This window comes from Abramis brama (genome assembly GCF_963993115.1).
Source record: "Abramis brama genome assembly, chromosome: 1".
Lineage (NCBI taxonomy): Eukaryota > Metazoa > Chordata > Actinopteri > Cypriniformes > Leuciscidae > Abramis > Abramis brama.
Window position 1 is genome coordinate 14,846,039 of NC_139963.1, and position 19,756 is coordinate 14,865,794.

General features: G+C 39.5%; 1 protein-coding gene and 1 long non-coding RNA gene across 3 annotated transcripts; both read right to left on the reverse strand.

Moving 5' to 3' along the window:
* Window positions 1–3,268: 3,268 nt before the first annotated feature.
* Window positions 3,269–11,240, reverse strand: aimp2 (aminoacyl tRNA synthetase complex interacting multifunctional protein 2). 2 transcript variants are annotated; one of them, XM_084125245.1, is made up of 4 exons: window positions 11,074–11,240; window positions 10,125–10,331; window positions 7,662–7,896; window positions 3,269–4,031 (listed from the first exon to the last, which is right to left on the reverse strand). In XM_084125245.1, exons 1-4 carry the CDS (start codon window positions 11,086–11,088, stop codon window positions 3,643–3,645), a joined length of 846 nt encoding a protein of 281 aa, XP_083981371.1. In that variant the 5' UTR covers window positions 11,089–11,240; the 3' UTR covers window positions 3,269–3,642. The 2 variants fall into 2 exon arrangements, with proteins under 2 accessions (XP_083981371.1, XP_083981370.1); XM_084125244.1 differs by having other exon boundaries at window positions 10,966–11,240.
* A 3,440-nt stretch (window positions 11,241–14,680) lies between these two features.
* Window positions 14,681–19,561, reverse strand: LOC311090132. Its single transcript, XR_014607846.1, has 5 exons — window positions 19,449–19,561; window positions 18,931–19,020; window positions 18,726–18,818; window positions 15,349–15,459; window positions 14,681–14,797 (listed from the first exon to the last, which is right to left on the reverse strand). It is a non-coding gene; the product is annotated as an uncharacterized lncRNA (long non-coding RNA).
* Between the last annotated feature and the right edge of the window lie 195 nt (window positions 19,562–19,756).

The following is a 19,756-nucleotide window of genomic DNA, read 5'->3' on the forward strand; positions in this document are numbered from 1 at the left end:
CGATTTCTTACAGGTTGAGTTGTTGTTGCCCATAACACACTAGCATTCTGCTAATGAATGCTGATTGGTCAGTGAAGGACTGATTACTACCAGAGATACCGCTTGATGGCATCGTGTGTGTGTATTTTCGGCGTGGTCTTTTAAAACAACAAAACAAAAACTCTTCTAGCATGTGTATTTACCCGTGTCAGCTGTGTTGTCGATGCCTCGAGAGAAAAGAAAGTGCAGAGCACGAAAGCACCAAAGTGACTGAAAGATATGGTCTTACGATGTGTATGACGTCATTGACATTTTAAAAGACTTTTTAAAGCAAATAAGTGACTCTAAAAAATCTAACACCCAGCAATGTGTAATTTCTTTGCATCTCCTTTTGAATACAACATTCAAATTACTAGACAAAAAATTATATCCTGAGAAAAGTGGATTTTGAGGGGTATAGCTCCATAGACCTCCATTCATTCTGCACTCGTCCTGTGAGCGCCCTCATATGGAACCAGAGTGGAACTGCAACCAGTTCAGAAGCCGGAAGTTTACTAAGAGTGGAAGTTCTCCCCTTATACATTCTCTGCTGTAATCCTCTTTGTTTAAACGACAAAACCGCAAATTTTGGTGACTTCATGTGTATTACGTGTTCAGTCTATAGGCGCGTGGTGTTTCTTTACAAAGTGACATCGTCACCTACTGGTCTGGCATGAATAATACAGCGTTTTTAATCGCTTTTCGCGGATCCAAAAGGGATCATTTGACAACGTTGTCGTCTGCACGCGAAAATGCGTTTAGTACATCAATGTCGTGTAACGCACCCCAAACTTTTGAACAGGAGTGTAAATACATAAATAGCCTACAGTGTCCAGTACAATATCGAAGGGACATTTATTGAATGTCACTGTTACATAACAAAATGTTATCTAATGCAACGAGTGTCCAAAACGAGCTCAAATAGGCTACTTTTGTATTAGGCTAAATATGAACATATTTTAAGGACAAACATTTTCATCAAAATTAAATTATTTAAGCAATTTGGAGTGGATATTAAAGTTCCTGACAATACAGACCGTTGCTATGCAACAAAAATATATTTCTTTGGCTTTATAGGCTACTGTAGCCTACTCTGCACAAGGACAAAGTTCAATCGTTTTGTTATGGTGCTGATCAGTAAAAGAAATGTAAAATCGAGACGTTATATTGTGTTACAATTTTAGATAAATACATGCTACAAAAAAATCTTGTAGTCATGTAATCATACATAGGCTATTATGAAGGTTATTTGAATGATTATTTATTTGATTACTGGATCAGAAAAGAAATGGCTTGTGGACAGATTTTTCATGTAAAGTTGCAAAATGGTTGCAGATTGGTTCCCAAGTTTAGAGAACATTCTCTTAAACATCATTCACAACCTATTATGAAAAAAAAAAACACAGATGTTTTGGGAAGGGAACTTTTCCGAAAGCCAAAAATAGTTATTTGGAAATATTGTGAACAGTCGTTTAGCTTTCATGGAATAACAGCTGGAACACTGTATTGACAAATGAAAAGCCAGACACAGACCTATCCGTTTCCCCAAGTCCAAAAATCTGATATTTCTCAAACCTCATGAAATGCATGGCTTAAACAGTGTTAGTTGAAGCCCTAGAGTAACATCATAGACGAGTAGAGTGCTAATCGAGACGTCGGGTTAGTTTTACTCCTGCAGACATGAATGCCTGCCATTATATTCCACAACATCTGTCCTGTGAATAAAAGCGTGTTGGGCACAGCTGTCAAGACCTCGAGGAGTAATAACTCGAGAGAAGCATACGTGGAAAAATAGAATAGAGAATAGAATAGAAAGAAAGAAAGAAAGCAGAGTGTTTCCCTAAAGGTACTGTAGGTAGCCTACTTTTCTCATTAACATGAAAGTAAAAATTTATATTCAGCTCTTGACTCTAGGCTGATATAATACCATCCTGGAATCTTTAACCTCTTTAGCTTGACGACAAAGAAACAAATATTCCTATATTAAAATCACCATGAACTTCCCCTCCCTCTTGCAGCTCTTCTCTTCTCTTCTCTTCTCTTTTCTTTACTGGCGCGAGGGCGGGGCAACCTGTCACTCACATGAGATCCACCAATAGCAAACCACCTTCATCCAACCATCCAATCAAATCCACGTGAACAAAATCAAGCCACGCCCCACATTTGTTCTTGTTCGAGAAGTCGTTTCACTCGGATACACGTCACAATAGGGAAGAAAAGACTATCGCAACTTCCGTTTCATGCCGACTTTAAGGGGAGAACGGGATTTTACAACTAAAATGTAACAGGTCTATAAGGAGAAAATACTTTTTAACGTTTTTTTATTTATTATCTGCTGTAAAGGTCAGTGTCATACTGTATAACTACTGGGCAAGTTCCTGGATCAACATTCATATCAACCTAAACCATGCAGTGTATTTGTGTGCATACTGTGCTTAGGGATTTGATAAATATTCTTAACAACCCGTTTCACTCTGATTTTAGAGGAAAATATGTGGCTGTAGTCTGGGTTCCAGTGTGTAGAGATGTCGATTCAGGAGTCCAATCATAGCTTACATCATATTTTTAAACCTTCCACCTTGATAAAGTGTGATTTGATATGTAAAGTGTGCGAAGAGGAAAGATCTGAGAGCTGTGAAATTACAATTATTTTGCCTAAAGGGAAATTGGCTTCAGTGGATTGAGTTGTTGAGTATTTCACTGCCATCCACAGGTTACATTAAGTATCGCAGACTAGATTGGGCCATTCTGGTTATAATACATCAGATGCCGTTTTACCAATTTTCTTCAAATATCATATATTATATATATATATATATATATAGCTACACTATCATACAAAAATTGGTATGTTACAAAAGTACAATTTTAAAGAGCTGTTTTGCATTTGAATAGACTGTAAAATGTAATTTATTCCTGTGATCAAAGCAGAATTTTCATTTTTGCATTAAAAAAATACAGTATTTATTTGAAACCGAAATCTCAATTTCAAATTTTAAATGCATTTACTGTCACTTATGGTCAATTTAATGTCCTTGCTGAATAAGAGTATTGATCTTTTTTTTCTTTCTTTTTTTTTAATCTTGCTGAGCCCAAAGAGTGTATTTTGCTTTATAAAGAACACCATAAATAGAAAAATAAATAAAACTGCCATCCTTTGGTCTAATACTCAGAAACATGACAGCAATCGTTCTACTTTACATATGGCTGTATTATAAAAAAAATAAAAAATCAATGCGTAAACGTCTGACCCGTAGTGAAAAGGTTTAATAGGATTGACGAAGAAGACATCACATAATGAGCTGCCGTTTCTTTAACGCCCCATTCAATACCCAACAGAAACACACAACATCTTTAAAGCGTTTTATTAGGCACAAGGCGGGAGGGAGTTGTGTTTTACAGTAAAGCCCTCTCTCTGAGAGTTTGACCTGGCCTGGGATAAGTTCCAGATCCACTCCAGTTAAATAATCATCAACATGACATCATCACCACACCACGTCATCCTACAGACCTGAGCTCAGTGTTCGTTGGCAGAACTTGGTTATTGATGATGTCACATTGCATTTCCCTTTTTCATTACACGATTGACAGTGGCGTTCCTCGTTTTGACCTCACAGCTCTCGCTCACTGCAGTAACGGATACACGCAGTGGAAGTGGCCCAGGTTCTGGCAGGACTTGAGCCAGCGCTGTACGTTTGCAGGAGCCGAGCCGCTCTCGCCGGTCTGCAGGACGCAACAGGCGCACACCACGTCGGCCAGGGAGAATCCCTCGCCCAGGAGCCACGGGGAACGTCCCAGAGCCCCGTTCAGTGACCTCAGCACGGCCGCCCGCTCCTTGTTGCCCCCCTCGGCCAGCTGGAAAACCGCCGTGTCGATCCAGCTGTCCATCTGCGTGGCGGAGACCGGGTCCTGGGGGTCGGCGCCCAAAAGACGGTAGAGGAAGCGCGCCACGTTGGCCTCCCCCTCGATCGGGCACATGTTCTGTGTGCTGAACTTCATCTGCAGCTTCGACACTGAAACCAGACAAGACCACGCAACGATTACAGGGAGATTTCACCACTGGAAAGATGAATGTGTATTTAAATTGGGTCATTTATGTAGTTGAAATGTGAAATTATTTTAAAGCCAGAAAATGTATTTTTGGCTCATGTGGATGAAAGACAACAACTCCCAGAATGCACTTGCTTCGCTGCCCTACGAGGCCACTCCCAAGCCACGCCTACCGGTTACAGAGGGCAGTATCGGACGAAATGATACAACTAGGCCACTAGTCGACTCGAAACTGAAAAGACGCCGTTTTATCGTGAGATCCCCCTATGGGCGGGTTGAAGACTTGCGGGACGAGCTCCTCCTACTGGCTGGAGTCTCTCGCCTCTGGACAAAAGAGCCTCTGATGATGCTAAATGATGATTTTTTTCATCATCGGAGGTTTTTTTTCCAGACACACAATACAGAAATCTCTGGTCTCAGGGGGACATGAGGGAGGGAAGCACGGCCATTCAAAAATACTACCGGGTTTCTACTGATACACAGCTTAATGCTAATCGGTGAAGTATCCCTTTAACGAAATACTGCAACTACATTTTGTATAAAACTATATACAGCTTATGGGTAATATACAATTAAGGGAATATCATTTTTGGTTACACTTTATTTTAAGGTGACGCAGTCACATTGTACTTACTCAAATAAGTACTGGGTAATATTAATTAACTACATGTACTGACTAGTTAGGGTTATTTGTAATTATGCCTAATTTACAGTTATTATTACTATAGTAAGTACATGTAGTAACTTGTAACTATGTCACCTTATAATTAAGTGTTAAAAGTGGCTAGGGTATTTTTCCCCATTTTCCTCTTTGGATAAATGGTGACACTTTACAATAAGGTTTCATTAGTTAATATTAGTTATCTACATAAGTTAACATAAACTAACAATGAACAATACTTCAACATTTATTAATCTTAACTAGTGTGTTTGCATAATATATGTGTGTGTGTGTGTGTGTGTACTGTGTATAATTATTTTGAATATATATATATAAAAATACACACATATGCATGTATATATTTAAGAAAAATGTCTTATTTACATATAATATAAATTATGTTTAAATATATACTCATACAAATATTTCTTAAATATATACATGCATGTGTGTATTTATATATACAAAATAATTATACACAGTACACACACTTTTATTTTGGACGCGATTAAACCAGCACTAATCTTAACATTTACTACATTTTTTTAAGATCCAAACTTGCATCTGTTAAGTTAACGTGAAATTTGTTTTATTAACTGACATTCATAAATGCTGTAAAAAAAACACACATTTCTCATTGTTAGTTTATGTTGCAGTAACTAACAAATGAGACCTTATTGTAAAGAATAATATTTCACAGTATTGTACTGTATTTTTGATCAAATAAATGCAGCCTTGAGACTTCTTTCAAAAACTTTTGAAGGGTAGATTACCTTTTTTTATTATTATTATTAAATCGAAATCAAACCGACTTTAGGTTTCCATGAAAGCATTGCCAAAAATCGTGCCTACAGAGAAAAGGAATGAGATTTTCAAGAAATGTATGGAAACCCAAGATCTCACTACACTGTAATATGTAGGACGGTGCCTTCGAGATGTTGCATGAAATTTAATGTTGAAAAGTTAATCAGACCACACACTGCACTGCACACCACAAACACTTTCAAAACTCTGCGCCACCGAGTCTTCAGGCTTTTTGCCTTTAATATTTCAGTGGCACTTCCACTTTCAACCAATTGCTTTCTTCTCAAGCTTATTGGTTTTGTTTTTTGTTTTTGAACTAAAGGGTTAGTTCACCCAAAAATGAAAATTCTGTCAGTAATCACTCACCCTCATGTTGTTCCAAATTCGTAAGACCTTCGTTCATCTTCAGAACACACATTAAGATATTTTTGATTAAATCTGAGAGCTGGATCACTCCTCCATAGGCTTCTTTGTAATTGAAACTCGCCGGCCCAGATTGTTAGTAAAGACAATGTTTAGAATAGTCCAAGTGACTACAGTGGCTCAACCTTAATTTTATCAAGCGACGAGAATACTTTTAGTGCGCAAAAAACGAACAAAAATAATGACTTAATTCAACTACTCATTTTCTTCTGTGTGGGCCTGAGTGTATTCACGTAGTGTAACAGCGCAGCGATTCTGGGTTGTACGTCAGAACGTAGGCTCACTATTGGCCAGCATCACACACATGACCTACCAATAGTGAGCCTACGTTCTGTCGTTGCGCTGCGCTGTTACACTATGTGAACTCACTCAGAGGCCCACACAGAAGAAAATGAAGAGTTGAATAAAGTCGTTTTTTTTGCGCACAAAGTATTCTCGTCGCTTGATGAACTTAAAGGGACGCAGAGTCGAAGTGCTCTTCAAGTGCTATTCCGCCATACATTATAGTTATCCTTTTAACCCGCTTAGAAAAGCGCCACGTTTTATTTTGTGTCAACATACTTGGTCGTGTAACTACTCGTGTAACTGTTTTTAAATAGGGAAAACGTGGAGGTGTTTGGTCGCTTCTTACTTCATCTCTGTTTGGTCCCTAATGAATGAACTGGGCTAAGCTAAGTGCTTTCAAAGTGTCGCCGCGCACCAAAGCGACTGAGTGCACGCACTGAGCCGAGAGAGTTATGCATCAACTCGTCTTAGTTAAGGCAATAACAGTTTAATATGAAAAAACGGTGGAGTGTCCCTTTAAGACCCTTTACACTGTAGTCACTTGTACTATTTTAAACATTGTCTTTACTAACTTTCTGGGCTGGCGAGTTTCAATTACAAAGAAGCCTATGGAGGAGTGAGACAGCTTTCAGATTTAATCAAAAATATCTTAATTTGTGTTCTGAAGATGAACGAAGGTCTGACGGGGCTGGAACAACATGAGGGTGAGTAATTACTGACAGAATTTTCATTTTTGGGTGAACTAACCCTTTAACACCGTGTCCTAACTACACGCGACGCGACACACGATAAAATGTATCTTTTCCATGTTAATCAGAGTGTTTGTCCTAACCAGCTGCGACGGCGACACGTGACGATTCTACTTTAGAAACGGTTTCTATTTTTCTGCGACGTCGCGCTGGAACAACAAACATAAAGTGTGGCAATGATAATCTCAGGGACTGTTTATGTGCTTTATTTAATGTTTAAAGCGTGCAATGTTACTTTGAATATCATTTAGTGCTCCAGCTTTATGGCCGTAAAAGCAACAATGGATAATTCACCTCAGATCATGAAATTAAACAAATGGAAACAAGAACGTTCAAACTGTGAACAAACAAGTGTATTATTTGACAAAGATTGTTTTAGTAACTCAGTAGCCTATGTATTTTTAATAATGTGTAAATATTTGTGAGTTTGATTATGTAGCTACTTTTTGCGAGTAGCCACAAGATGACTCTCTGGTGCTGTGCACTCGCCGCGAGACTCCGCCCACACGCTGTTCTGATTGGCTGTGGGTTTTGATTTGATTTTGACGCATCTCGCAGTCGCGTCGCGTCTAGTGTGAACAGACAAACTATTTTTCGCTGGAATCTTATCGCGTCGCGTCTGGTTAGGACACGGTGTAAGACATGCTCTGATCTCTTGTGTACGCTCTCACCATCTTTCCATATGAGAGTGAAGCCCAGCTGAAAGCGCTGGCGTGCGTAGCTGTCTGTGTGTCGCGGGCCCAGGCAGGACATGAGCGGCGGGGGCACGCCGGGCACAGAGGAGTGCAGATGCACACTGGACAGCACCTGGTACCGCTGGCACAGCAGACCGTGAAGCACCAGCAGCGACAGAGGAGGACGGGCAGGGTGGGCGTTGATCACGATGTCCCTCAGCGCGCCCAGGTCCTGGAGGACAATGAGGAACGGGTCAACTCAGCACGTTTGAAGAGTTACAAAATGTGAATCTATTTCAAACGCACACTAAATGTACCACTCATTTGTTACGAATCTCATGCTTTGGTTCACAGCGGAAGCTTGTAACGGAAATCTCACAATTCTGAAATTTTTTTATTTTTATTTTGAGCATTATTCCAGTCTTCAGTGTCACATGATCCTTCAGAAATCCTTCAGATATGATGATTTGATTATCAAGAAACATTTCTGATTATTATCAGTGTTGAAAACAGTTGTGCGGATTCATAGTTTTGTGGAAACAGGTAATAAAGGAAAAAAAATACAGCATTTATTTGAAATAGAAGTCCTTTGTAAAAAATAATAAATAAAAAAAAAATATATATATATATATATATATTTTTTTTTTTTTTTTTTTGATATAATTGTGAGATTTTAATTCACAATTGTGGAAAATCTGAATTCCTTTTATAATTTTTTTTTTTATTCATGGAAGAAACAATCTTCCATATTACAAGCATCCACATTCAAATAAAAATCAATTGAGATAAAATAGCAGTTATCAGTTAGGGCTGTGCGATAGTGACAAATAAATAGAAAATAGATTTTTTTTTTGCCCTCATAACTTGAATAATAGAGGTCATCATAACTGCATTTAAAGGAGTAGTTCACTTAAAAATTAAAATCCTGTCATTTGTTCAGCAGAAGAAAGAAACTCGTACAGGTTTGGAACAACTTGATGACAGGATTTTAATTTTTGGGTGAACTATCCCTTTAAAACATCACAATTTCAGAATCATTCCCACATTTCAATACGGTTTAAAACTTTATCGACTAAAATAACTAGCTTCCGGCAGACGGCCGTACACATCGATTTTCGGCGAAAGAGAAACACTTGACCTGACGCACAACGTAATGACGAGCGTGTAAGCGCAGAGGATAGAGCAAAACAAAACACGAGTCATGAATTAGAAGTCTAAAACGAGAATTTTTAAAGAGAAATGTTGGAGGAGCTTGAGTTTGTTGCCCAGCCCTGTGTGTTTGAACCACGAGAGGCGTCAAAGCTTACGCTACTCCTACATCCTACGTCACACATCGTCAAGGGTTACTCTTTTGGCGCAAGTCGACTTGCATACGGCCGTCTGCCGTAGGCTAGTTATTTTAGTTGATAAAGTTAAATATGGATATTTTTCTTACACAAATGCATCACTTCACTTCAGAAGGCCTTTATTAACCCCCCAGAGACACGAGGAGCATGGATAGATGCACTTTTATGATGGATAGATGCACTTTTATGATGGATAGATGCACTTTTATGATGGATAGATGCACTTTTATGATGGATAGATGCACTTTTATGATGGAGAGATGCACTTTTATGATGGAGTGATGCACTTTTATGATGGAGTGATGCACTTTTATGATGGAGTGATGCACTTTTATGATGGAGAGATGCACTTTTATGATGGATAGATGCACTTTTATGATGGATAGATGCACTTTTATGATGGATAGATGCACTTTTATGATGGATAGATGCACTTTTATGATGGAGAGATGCACTTTTATGATGGAGTGATGCACTTTTATGATGGAGAGATGCACTTTTATGATGGAGTGATGCACTTTTATAATGGAGAGATGCACTTTTATGATGGAGAGATGCACTTTTATCATGGAGAGATGCACTTTTATGATGGAGAGATGCACTTTTATCATGAATAGATGCACTTTTATCATGGATGGATGCACTTTTATGATGGATAGATGCACTTTTATCATGAATAGATGCACTTTTATCATGGATGGATGCACTTTGATGGACTTCCAAAGACATACACCCATTCACTGCCATTATAAAGCTTGGAAGATCCAGGACATTTTTTAATATAACTCTGACTGTATTCGTCTGAAAGAAGAATGTCATATACACCTAGGATGACTTGAGGGTGAGTAAATCATGGGCTAGCCTAATTTTCATTTTTAGGTGAACTATCCATTTAAGCCTCATTAGGATGGTTCAAATTCAGATGTTTTCCTCAAGCATGCCTAAACATGCCAGTCTAAACATGTCAATCCGGTTAACCGTGTTTGTGTTTGTTTGCTGCAACTATATTAAAATGTGGGACTGATTCTGAATCATGGGCTAATTTTCATGTTTGGGTGAACTATCCCTTTAAGGTAAATAATGTAAAATGCCTAATGGCGGATGTAAGGCTGACCTTGCCCAGTAGGGAGTCTAGATCAGCGGTTCCTCTGAACACAGACTCGACAGGTGCGTGAGAGAGCGTGGTGGCGTCCAGGTCAGCATCAGGAGTGGTCACGGTCTTCGTGAGCCCGTCCACCGTCGCCTTGAGCTCATACAGTCTTCTCAGGACTTCATCCTGACGTTCCTCCAGCGCCTTCACCGCCGGATCCACCTCCCCGTTCTGACACACACACACACACACACGAGAAGAGACGGTTTACATGCAACTGCATGGATTCCCTCTCAAGCATACTATTACACACTACAAAACTACATTTGACTGCATTAAACTAAGTGCAAGTGGATCATAATATATATATATATATATACATACACACACACTACCAAATGTAAATATATATTATATATGCTACCAAATATAAATGCAGCCTTGGTGAGACTTCTTTTAAAAACATTATAAATCTTACCGATCCAAAACTTTTGACTGGTAATGTATATAGCTAGATCAAGTTACCATTTCATCATCATTTTATCTTACTCCAGTATGATCCATCTCCTTCCTAAGTGTCTCAGTGTGGTGTTGTTAGTCGCTGGTAAGCAGTAGTGTATTAAACTGAGAGTGTAATTTCAGGAAGATATCATTTGGAGGGCCAACCTCACATTCCAGAGCACAAAACACTGCAGCTGTCAATCATACCCAATCTGCATGTGTGTATTACATCAGACTGATACTGAGAGTGGCAATACCAGTCTGTCTGGTGCAACAGAGAAACTGTGTGTGTATCATACGCATTTTCATGATTTAGTGCTGGTGTGTGGCATCTGAATGGTGAATTGATCGTTAATGTGATTACCTGAAGCGCGTGCTCGCTGCAGTTCATTCCCTGCGCGTGGACATTCGGTAACTTGTACATGCACGTTGGCAAATCAATCTTTATGTCACCGGGACTGACGGGCTTTACCTGGTACATGGGCATGACGACGGGTGACCAACGCACTCCAGTGCCAAAATAAAAGCACGGGATCCAGATATGTTTGTTTTTTGACGGGGTTTGTCCGTCTAGCAGCCAGCTAACAGTAGCCGAGTAGAGAGAGAACGAGGTCGTCGCACGTCATTTCCGGTGTGAGTGAAAAGCACGAAGCCAAGGTCGCGCGCAGTGACGACAGAGGCTGAAATCTGCTTTGTTTATGAACATTTTTGGGTTTTTTTTAGGATTTCTTAAAATTGTTAGAAATCAGAAGTGTTTGGCAAAGATTGGCTTTAGTTAATTCAGAACTGGCTGATTTTTAAAATTTTGTAGACTTGTAGCAAAATATGAAACTATATTAGGCTACATTATATTATATTATATTATATATTATATAATGTTATATATTATATTATATTACATTATATTATATTATATTACATTACATTATATTATATTACATTATATTATGTTATGTTATATTATATTATATTACATTACATTATATTATTACATTACATTATATTATATAATTTTATATTACATTACATTGTATTTTTTTATAATTTGAATTTCTCACCGTATATTGGATTAGGGATAGTTCACCCAAAAATGAAAATTCTGTCATCATTTACTCAACCTCATGTCGTTCCAAACCTGTATGAGTTTCTTTCTTCTGCTGAACACAAAAGAAGATATTTTGAAGAATGTCGGTAACCAAACTGTTGATGGGCTCCATTGACTTCCATAGTCTATTTTCCCCCATACTACAGAAGTCACTGGGGTCCATCAACGGTCTGGTTAGTGTCCAGCAGAGGGCGGCAGGCTACAACATATATGAGACTGGAGAGCATATTGATATTAATGTATAGCACACTTCAACTCTTCGTAGTTTAGACACCTTACAGATATTGTGTTTTTATTTATCAATTACAAATAAGTGAAAACAAGGACCATACCTTATATTAGGCTATATAAGCCATTTAATTGAAAAGAAAGACAGTTAACATATCCTATATTTTTGTTTTGTTTGTAAGTTTTCAGAGATGTTTGAAAATCTTTATCCAGTAAATACAAGCAACTGTAAAAGTCGTGGACATTTATTGGTCAAAAGGTGTGAGAACCCCAATCTCTATTCTGTTGTTATCACAGCTTGAGTTTCGCAGTCATAAACAGACAGACTGGGATGTGTTCAGTCATGTGTGTGACTATGGTTCCCGGAGTCTTAGCATGCAGCCTGCTGTGTATGTTATTGTGCAGTGTGTGCGTGTGTAGTGTGTAGTGTGTGTGTGTGTGTGTGTGTGTGTGTGTGTGTGTGTGTGTGTGTGTGAGTGAGTGTGAGAGCTTTTTAGCTGCATCAGAGCTTGCTTTTTCCCATTTTATGTGTGTGCATCTTTACAAGCATATTAGCTGTTTTGAGGAGGTTCAGTCCATAAGTACAATTCTTCTTTAATATTGCAGTGCCAGGAGAAGAAGCAGGAGAACAAAGGGCAACTCTGCAATCCTAACAGTAATACTAGCACTGACAGTTGCCACAGTTGCAGTAATAGGTAGTTCAGTAACATCAGCAATAGTTGCAGCAGTAGTAGGGGCAGCAGCTGGAATAAGCATTTTACAATCACTATGAAGCAGAAGCCAGAAAAAGAACAGCAGATATAGCAGTAACAGCAGGAGTAATCAGAGAATTACTGGGAGGTGGACTTGCGGCAGGAGCCACCCGATCACAACAGAATGGAAAATCACAGACACATTCAGCTGTGAAGGTAAGAGTGCAGATTGGTGTGGCATCCTGTGCAATTTATGCCTAGGAGCCCAACTAATGGACACACTAATCACTGTTATGGTGACTTCAAATGAAACATGTTAGAGTTAAACTCCTGTTAATTCTCAATAAAAACTTCTGACAGACGTCTGACAGAAATAAAGTCAGTCTGGTTAGTAATAAGTGAAGCTGGTAATGCTGTTTGTGGAGTTATTTAATCCTCCTCTGCTGAGATCTTCACAGATTTAAAGTCTTCTTTTATCTTCAGTTGATTTCATCTTAGACTGTGTCTGAAGTCAGTTGTAATTCTTGTGTTTCTGCTCGTCTCTTTTTCTGTTCTCTTCTTTCCTTCAGTGATTCTGCTTGTTAACAGGCTTATTAAGGCTGAAATGACTCCATATTTAATATACACAGACTTTGTGGCTCAGATAAGGTCCAGATCTGGTTTATTTCTTTGCTCTTGGCATGTGGCATTGCTATGGCCTGCTTGTGGCCCAGATCTGGCAAACAGGAGCGGTCCACCCAAGATCCATCCTTCCACGCTGCATGTGGGCCAGATCCGCATTCCACAAGTGCCAGATGTGGGCCGGATCTGGGCCAAAACAATGTTGCTATCTGGGAGGGCTTGGGTGGCAGAACAGATCACAGATGTGCTGACAGAACACAGTCCCTGAGCGGATGAACGCACACACACACACACACACACACACACACACACACACACACACACACACACACACACACACACACACACACACACACACTCTCACACACACACGCACAGACACACACGCTCACACACTCACTCTCACACACACACACACCTCACTCACTCTCACACACACACACACACACACACACACACACACACACACACACACACACTCACACACACTCAGATGATGTTCTGTTGTTCCTGTAGTGTACGGAGGCTCAGAGGAAGCGTGAGGCCGAGGAGAGGAGGAGGACACTCACTCTCTCACACACACACTCACTCACTCTCACACACACACACACACACACACACACACACACACACACACACACACACACACACACACACACACACACACACACACACACACTCAGATGATGTTCTGTTGTTCCTGTAGTTTGCAGAGGCTCAGAGGAAGCGTGAGGCCGAGGAGAGGAGGAGGACACACACACTCACTCACACTCACTCACACTCACTCACTCACACACACTCACACACACTCACACACACTCACACACACTCACACACACTCACACACACACTTACACACACATTCATACACACTCAGATGATGTTCTGTTGTTCCTGTAGTTTGCGGAGGCTCAGAGGAAGCGTGAGGCCGAGGAGAGGAGGAGGACACTCTCACACACACACACACACACACGCACACACACCCACACACCCACACACACAGATGATGTTCTGTTGTTCTTGTAGTGTACGGAGGCTCAGAGGAAGCGTGAGGCCGAGGAGAGGAGGATCACTCACTCTCTCACACACACACACTCACTCTCTCACACACACACACACACTCACTCACTCTCACACACACACACACACACACACACACACACACACTCAGATGATGTTCTGTTGTTCCTTTAGTTTGCAGAGGCTCAGAGGAAGCGTGAGGCCGAGGAGAGGAGGAGGACACACACACACACACGCACACACACACACACACACAAACACACACACTCACACACACACTCACACACTCAGATGATGTTCTGTTGTTCCTGTAGTTTGCGGAGGCTCAGAGGAAGCGTGAGGCCGAGGAGAGGAGGAGGACACACACACACACACACACACACACTCACACACACACACACACACACACACACACACACACACACACACACACACACACACACACAAACACACTCAGATGATGTTCTGTTGTTCCTGTAGTCCATGTTCCTCGGTTCCTCCATATTAAAAAGCAGTCAGGAAAAAAATTGCTGTGTTCAAGGCAGAAATAAAGAGTTTTTCATTCTATTACACAAAGGTGACTTTATTGTGTTTTATGGAAATTCGAACCATGAGTCCACGTATGTGGACATCATTTTTCTCTAAAAGTACATCATATCAAAAGATGATACTTAGTTTTTATTCTAATTAGGTTCCAATAAGCCCAAATAGCAAAGAGAAATAAAAAATGCATGTAAAAAAACAGCTTGGGCCTTAAGAGGTTAATGCGCATGTGAACGCCATCAGCATTTTTCACAGGTTCGCGTTTAAAGTCTGTGTAGAGAGAATGGTGTCGTCTTAGCGGCCCCTAATTTAATAACAAATGATCGCTGCGACGGAAGCGAATCAATCAAAAATAACTTTAGCTGGAAAATAACTTTATTAAAGAACCGCTATAAAGCCAAAACAATCTCTGTTACCTTAAATTATACGCTTAATCTACATTGTTAAAAGCGCTATATAAATTAAGATGACTTGACTTGACTCACTAATGTGTAGGCCTATAGGATATTGTTATCCATTTATAATTTACATTTCTTACCCATGTTGATTGATTTTAATTTGCCAGGATCATGACACAGATCTTCCCATAAGCACCCTTGTCAGGTTTACAGCTCTTTTTCCCCTCTTTATTCCCAAACCATTCGCCCGCCTTTAAAGAAACAAATGTTAAAACATTTTTAAAATATTTTATTTTATTATTTTTTTGACATGCAGCAGAAAAAGACAATGTAGGTATTTAAGCAATAGCACAGTCAGAATGTTCATGGTGGATGATTAACCAAGGCTTTTCCGAAGGATCACAGTAGGTGAACAGGTGAGTATGTGACTTCATTTTCGCTAACATATTTGTGGAAATATGAAGCAAACGTTCAAAATGATAAACAGAACAAATTATTAATCGACAGTAAAATTTAGATACCACATGAAAACATGCGTTGCTTGAAATGTGCAAGATGTGATTTGAAAAGAGAATGAACGGTGTTTGCGGTGGCTGAGATGCAGCTGTGTGTGTGTGTGAGTGAGTGTGTGAGTCGTCGGGGAAATTAAGTTCACAAGCACCGCTGAGCAGCGATTTCGGAGGTTTAATAGTGAATTGTGGTGTAACTTCGTTTTAAAAAGTGTGTGGGACAAGAGTCCTGAAATCAATTTCAATAGTAGGCTTACAATGAGTTGTTTAATTTATCAACATTCATTTATCGAAGTCATGTTTTATCCTTTCATCTATAATACAATATGTTGTTTGTTCCGAGATTCTTCACGTTAGTGAAAAAATATAAAGATTTGCATAAAGCGATCATGTGAAAGCAGGGTAGGTGATTTGTTCCCTCTCTGTGAAGTCTCTTCACATCCTGATAGCAATCACTAAGTTAAGTAGTCTATGTCTATATATTATTGTATAGCCTACTGTATATCATCTGTGGAAGGCAGAGGACTATAAAATGATTGTCAAATCCTTCTTGCTAAAAAATTTATCTGTATGAAAAATCTAATTCAGGATTCAGGCCCCATCATGACTGACTTTTAGCTTCTGACCAAGGCTGCATCTCAATACTAGTTTTACTTGATCTTAGTGCTGTGTTCGACACTTTAAATAGATCATGACATACACTTAAAGGGATAACACAGTAACACTGGTGTTCAGGGACAGGCATTAAAGTGATTTAGATCGTAGCCTACCTGTGACAACGTGACAATGTCACGTTCCTAGTCACCCTGGTGTGCTAAAAATGAAAATATTAATGGGAATATACACTCACCTAAAGGATTATTAGGAACACCATACTAATACTGTGTTTGACCCCCTTTCGCCTTCAGAACTGCCTTAATTCTACGTGGCATTGATTCAACAAGGTGCTGAAAGCATTCTTTAGAAATGTTGGCCCATATTGATAGGATAGCATCTTGCAGTTGATGGAGATTTGTGGGATGCACATCCAGGGCACGAAGCTCCCGTTCCACCACGTCCCAAAGATGCTCTATTGGGTTGAGATCTGGTGACTGTGGGGGCCATTTTAGTACAGTGAACTCATTGTCATGTTCAAGAAACCAATTTGAAATGATTCGAGCTTTGTGACATGGTGCATTATCCTGCTGGAAGTAGTCATCAGAGGAAGGGTACATGGTGGTCATAAAGGGATGGACATGGTCAGAAACAATGCTCAGGTAGGCCGTGGCATTTAAACGATGCCCAATTGGCACTAAGGGGCCTAAAGTGTGCCAAGAAAACATCCCCCACACCATTACACCACCACCACCAGCCTGCGCAGTGGTAACAAGGCATGATGGATCCATGTTTTCATTCTGTTTACGCCAAATTCTGACTCTACCATCTGAATGTCTCAACAGAAATCGAGACTCATCAGACCAGGCAACATTTTTCCAGTCTTCAACTGTCCAATTTTGGTGAGCTCGTGCAAATTGTAGCCTCTTTTTCCTATTTGTAGTGGAGATGAGTGGTACCCGGTGGGGTCTTCTGCTGTTGTAGCCCATCCACCTCAAGGTTGTGCGTGTTGTGGCTTCACAAATGCTTTGCTGCATACCTCGGTTGTAACGAGTGGTTATTTCAGTCAAAGTTGCTCTTCTATCAGCTTGAATCAGTCGGCCCATTCTCCTCTGACCTCTAACATCAACAAGGCATTTTCGCCCACAGGACTGCCGCATACAGGATGTTTTTCCGTTTTCACACCATTCTTTGTAAACCCTAGAAATGGTTGTGCGTGAAAATCCCAGTAACTGAGCAGATTGTGAAATACTCAGACCGTCTGGCACCAACAACCATGCCACACTCAAAATTGCTTAAATCACCTTTCTTTCCCATTCTGACATTCAGTTTGGAGTTCAGGAGATTGTCTTGACCAGGACCACACCCCTAAATGCATTGAAGCAACTGCCATGTGATTGGTTGATTAGATAATTGCATTAATGAGAAATTGAACAGGTGTTCCTAATAATCCTTTAGGTGAGTGTACTTCAGATACATTTTACCTCCTAAACAATTCTAGGGGTGCCAATAATTGTGGCCAACTTGTTTTGGAGAAAAATGTTTATTTCATAATGTGATTTTACCCCTACTTTTAATTATTTTAGATTAGATTTAGGCAAAAAAATAATTATAAAAAGATCAAAAGGATAAACAATGCAGATTAATTTTTACAGCCATCTTTGATCATATTTACCAGGGGTGCCAATAATTCTGACCACAACTGAAGATTAGATAACTTGTCTTTCGAAAATCATATTTCATATGTTACAAAAGCCTTCTTCCACCTCAGAAACATCGCTAAGCTACGAAACATGTTATATGTTTCTGATGCAGAAAAGTTAGTTCATGCATTCATGACCTTTAGACTGGATTACTGTAATGCATTACTAGCTGGTTGTCCTGCATCCTTAATAAACAAGCTACAGTTAGTCCAAAATGCAGCTGCTAGATTTCTTACCAGGGCAAGAAAATATGACCATATAACCCCAATTTTATCATCTCTACACTGTACCTATTAAGTTCTGTATAGATTAAAAGTATTGCTACTGACCTATAAGGCCCAAAGTGGTTTTGCTCCTGTGTATTTAACTGATCTTCTATCACCCTACAATCCATCACGCTCTTTAAGATTACAAAACTCTGGGCTTCTGGTAGTACCTAGGATATCTAAGTCCACTAAAGGAGAGAGAGCGTTTTCACATTTGGCTCCTAAACTCTGGAATAGCCTTCCTGATAATGTTCAGAACTCAGACTCACTCTCCCAGTTTAAATCTAGATTAAAGACGCATCTCTTTATCCAATCATTCACATAATGCACCTCATTAACCTTATACTCAGGTTATATCAGATCAAAAGCACATGATTATATATTACTTGAAATATTATGAACAGCAGCTCCGCTGATTATTTTCCATTAGCTTTTCTGTTTTTACCTCTGGATCCTGAGTACGCCAGCTCCAGTTTGGATCCAGCCTCTTATGAAGATTTCAGATGATCCAACACTTGTGAAGAGAGGACGCCAACCCCTGCGAGGACATCAGATGATGTCAACTCTGAACATACAAAACTCCCAAATTTTCTGTATATTGTAATCATTATGATCACAACTTGTAATAATTGCTTAAACTCTTTCCCTACCATTGTTTTCACTGTTATAAGGTAGGGGGCGCTATCACACATCTTCTGAAAGAGTACAGAATCTCCTGATCAAAACCTTTATTTTACTGTCTATGATCAAAACACAGGCAAAACAAGAAGCAGCAAGCGATAAAATCAACACGTTGTAGTCTTTGAAAACAAACACAATTTTCTCAGCTTTTGTTTAAAATGTTGTTGTTTTTATGAAACTTACCCACATTTAAGTGTGGATAAAAAAATAATGCCTAAAGCTACAGAGGATCTGTTATTTATTTTGATATATTGTATGTTCAGATATTCATTCAACAAAATATTCTGGGGGCCATGAAAGTTTTTTGAAAATTATCAATAACGTTGGCAGTTGCAATTTTAAAGACAGGGAAAGGGTTAATGAGCTCATTGTTTGTGCCTAAATGAATACATGATGTTAGCTAGCATGATCTGTATTATCTTAGAACTGTACATTTTGACATATTGACATTACTTTGACACAGTATATAGGTATATAGACATCGTACTTAGCCTAAATCTTCGCTCAGTCATTCATGAGCTTTGAACTCGTAATTATGATATTTTCAACTCCACTTGAAGGACACATACAGTAAACACAGCAGTAGTGTGTGTGTGTGTGAGAACGAGGAAGCTGCTTTACAGACACGCCTATATTACACACGTCACCCAGGGTTGCCAAATTGGGCGGTGTATGGTCTGACTGAGGTACAGCCTACTTTTGCGTTCATTTGATTGAATATTGTTTCTAAAATCGGATAGGCTAAGTCGAAAAATGGGTAATTTTAAAGCTTGTTAATGATTTCAATGTGTTTAA

What these genes read in the sequence shown, in the direction of transcription:
- aimp2 (XM_084125244.1), bottom strand. Translation starts at nt 11,088, where the DNA reads ATGCCCATGTACCAGGTAAAGCCCGTCAGTCCCGGTGACATAAAGATT. An exon ending in GCAGCGAGCACGCGCTTCAG is followed by an intron (nt 10,332 to 10,965) that starts GTAATCACATTA and finishes TGTGTGTGTCAG; the next exon opens with AACGGGGAGGTGGATCCGGC. An exon ending in TAGACTCCCTACTGGGCAAG is followed by an intron (nt 7,897 to 10,124) that starts GTCAGCCTTACA and finishes ATTGTCCTCCAG; the next exon opens with GACCTGGGCGCGCTGAGGGA.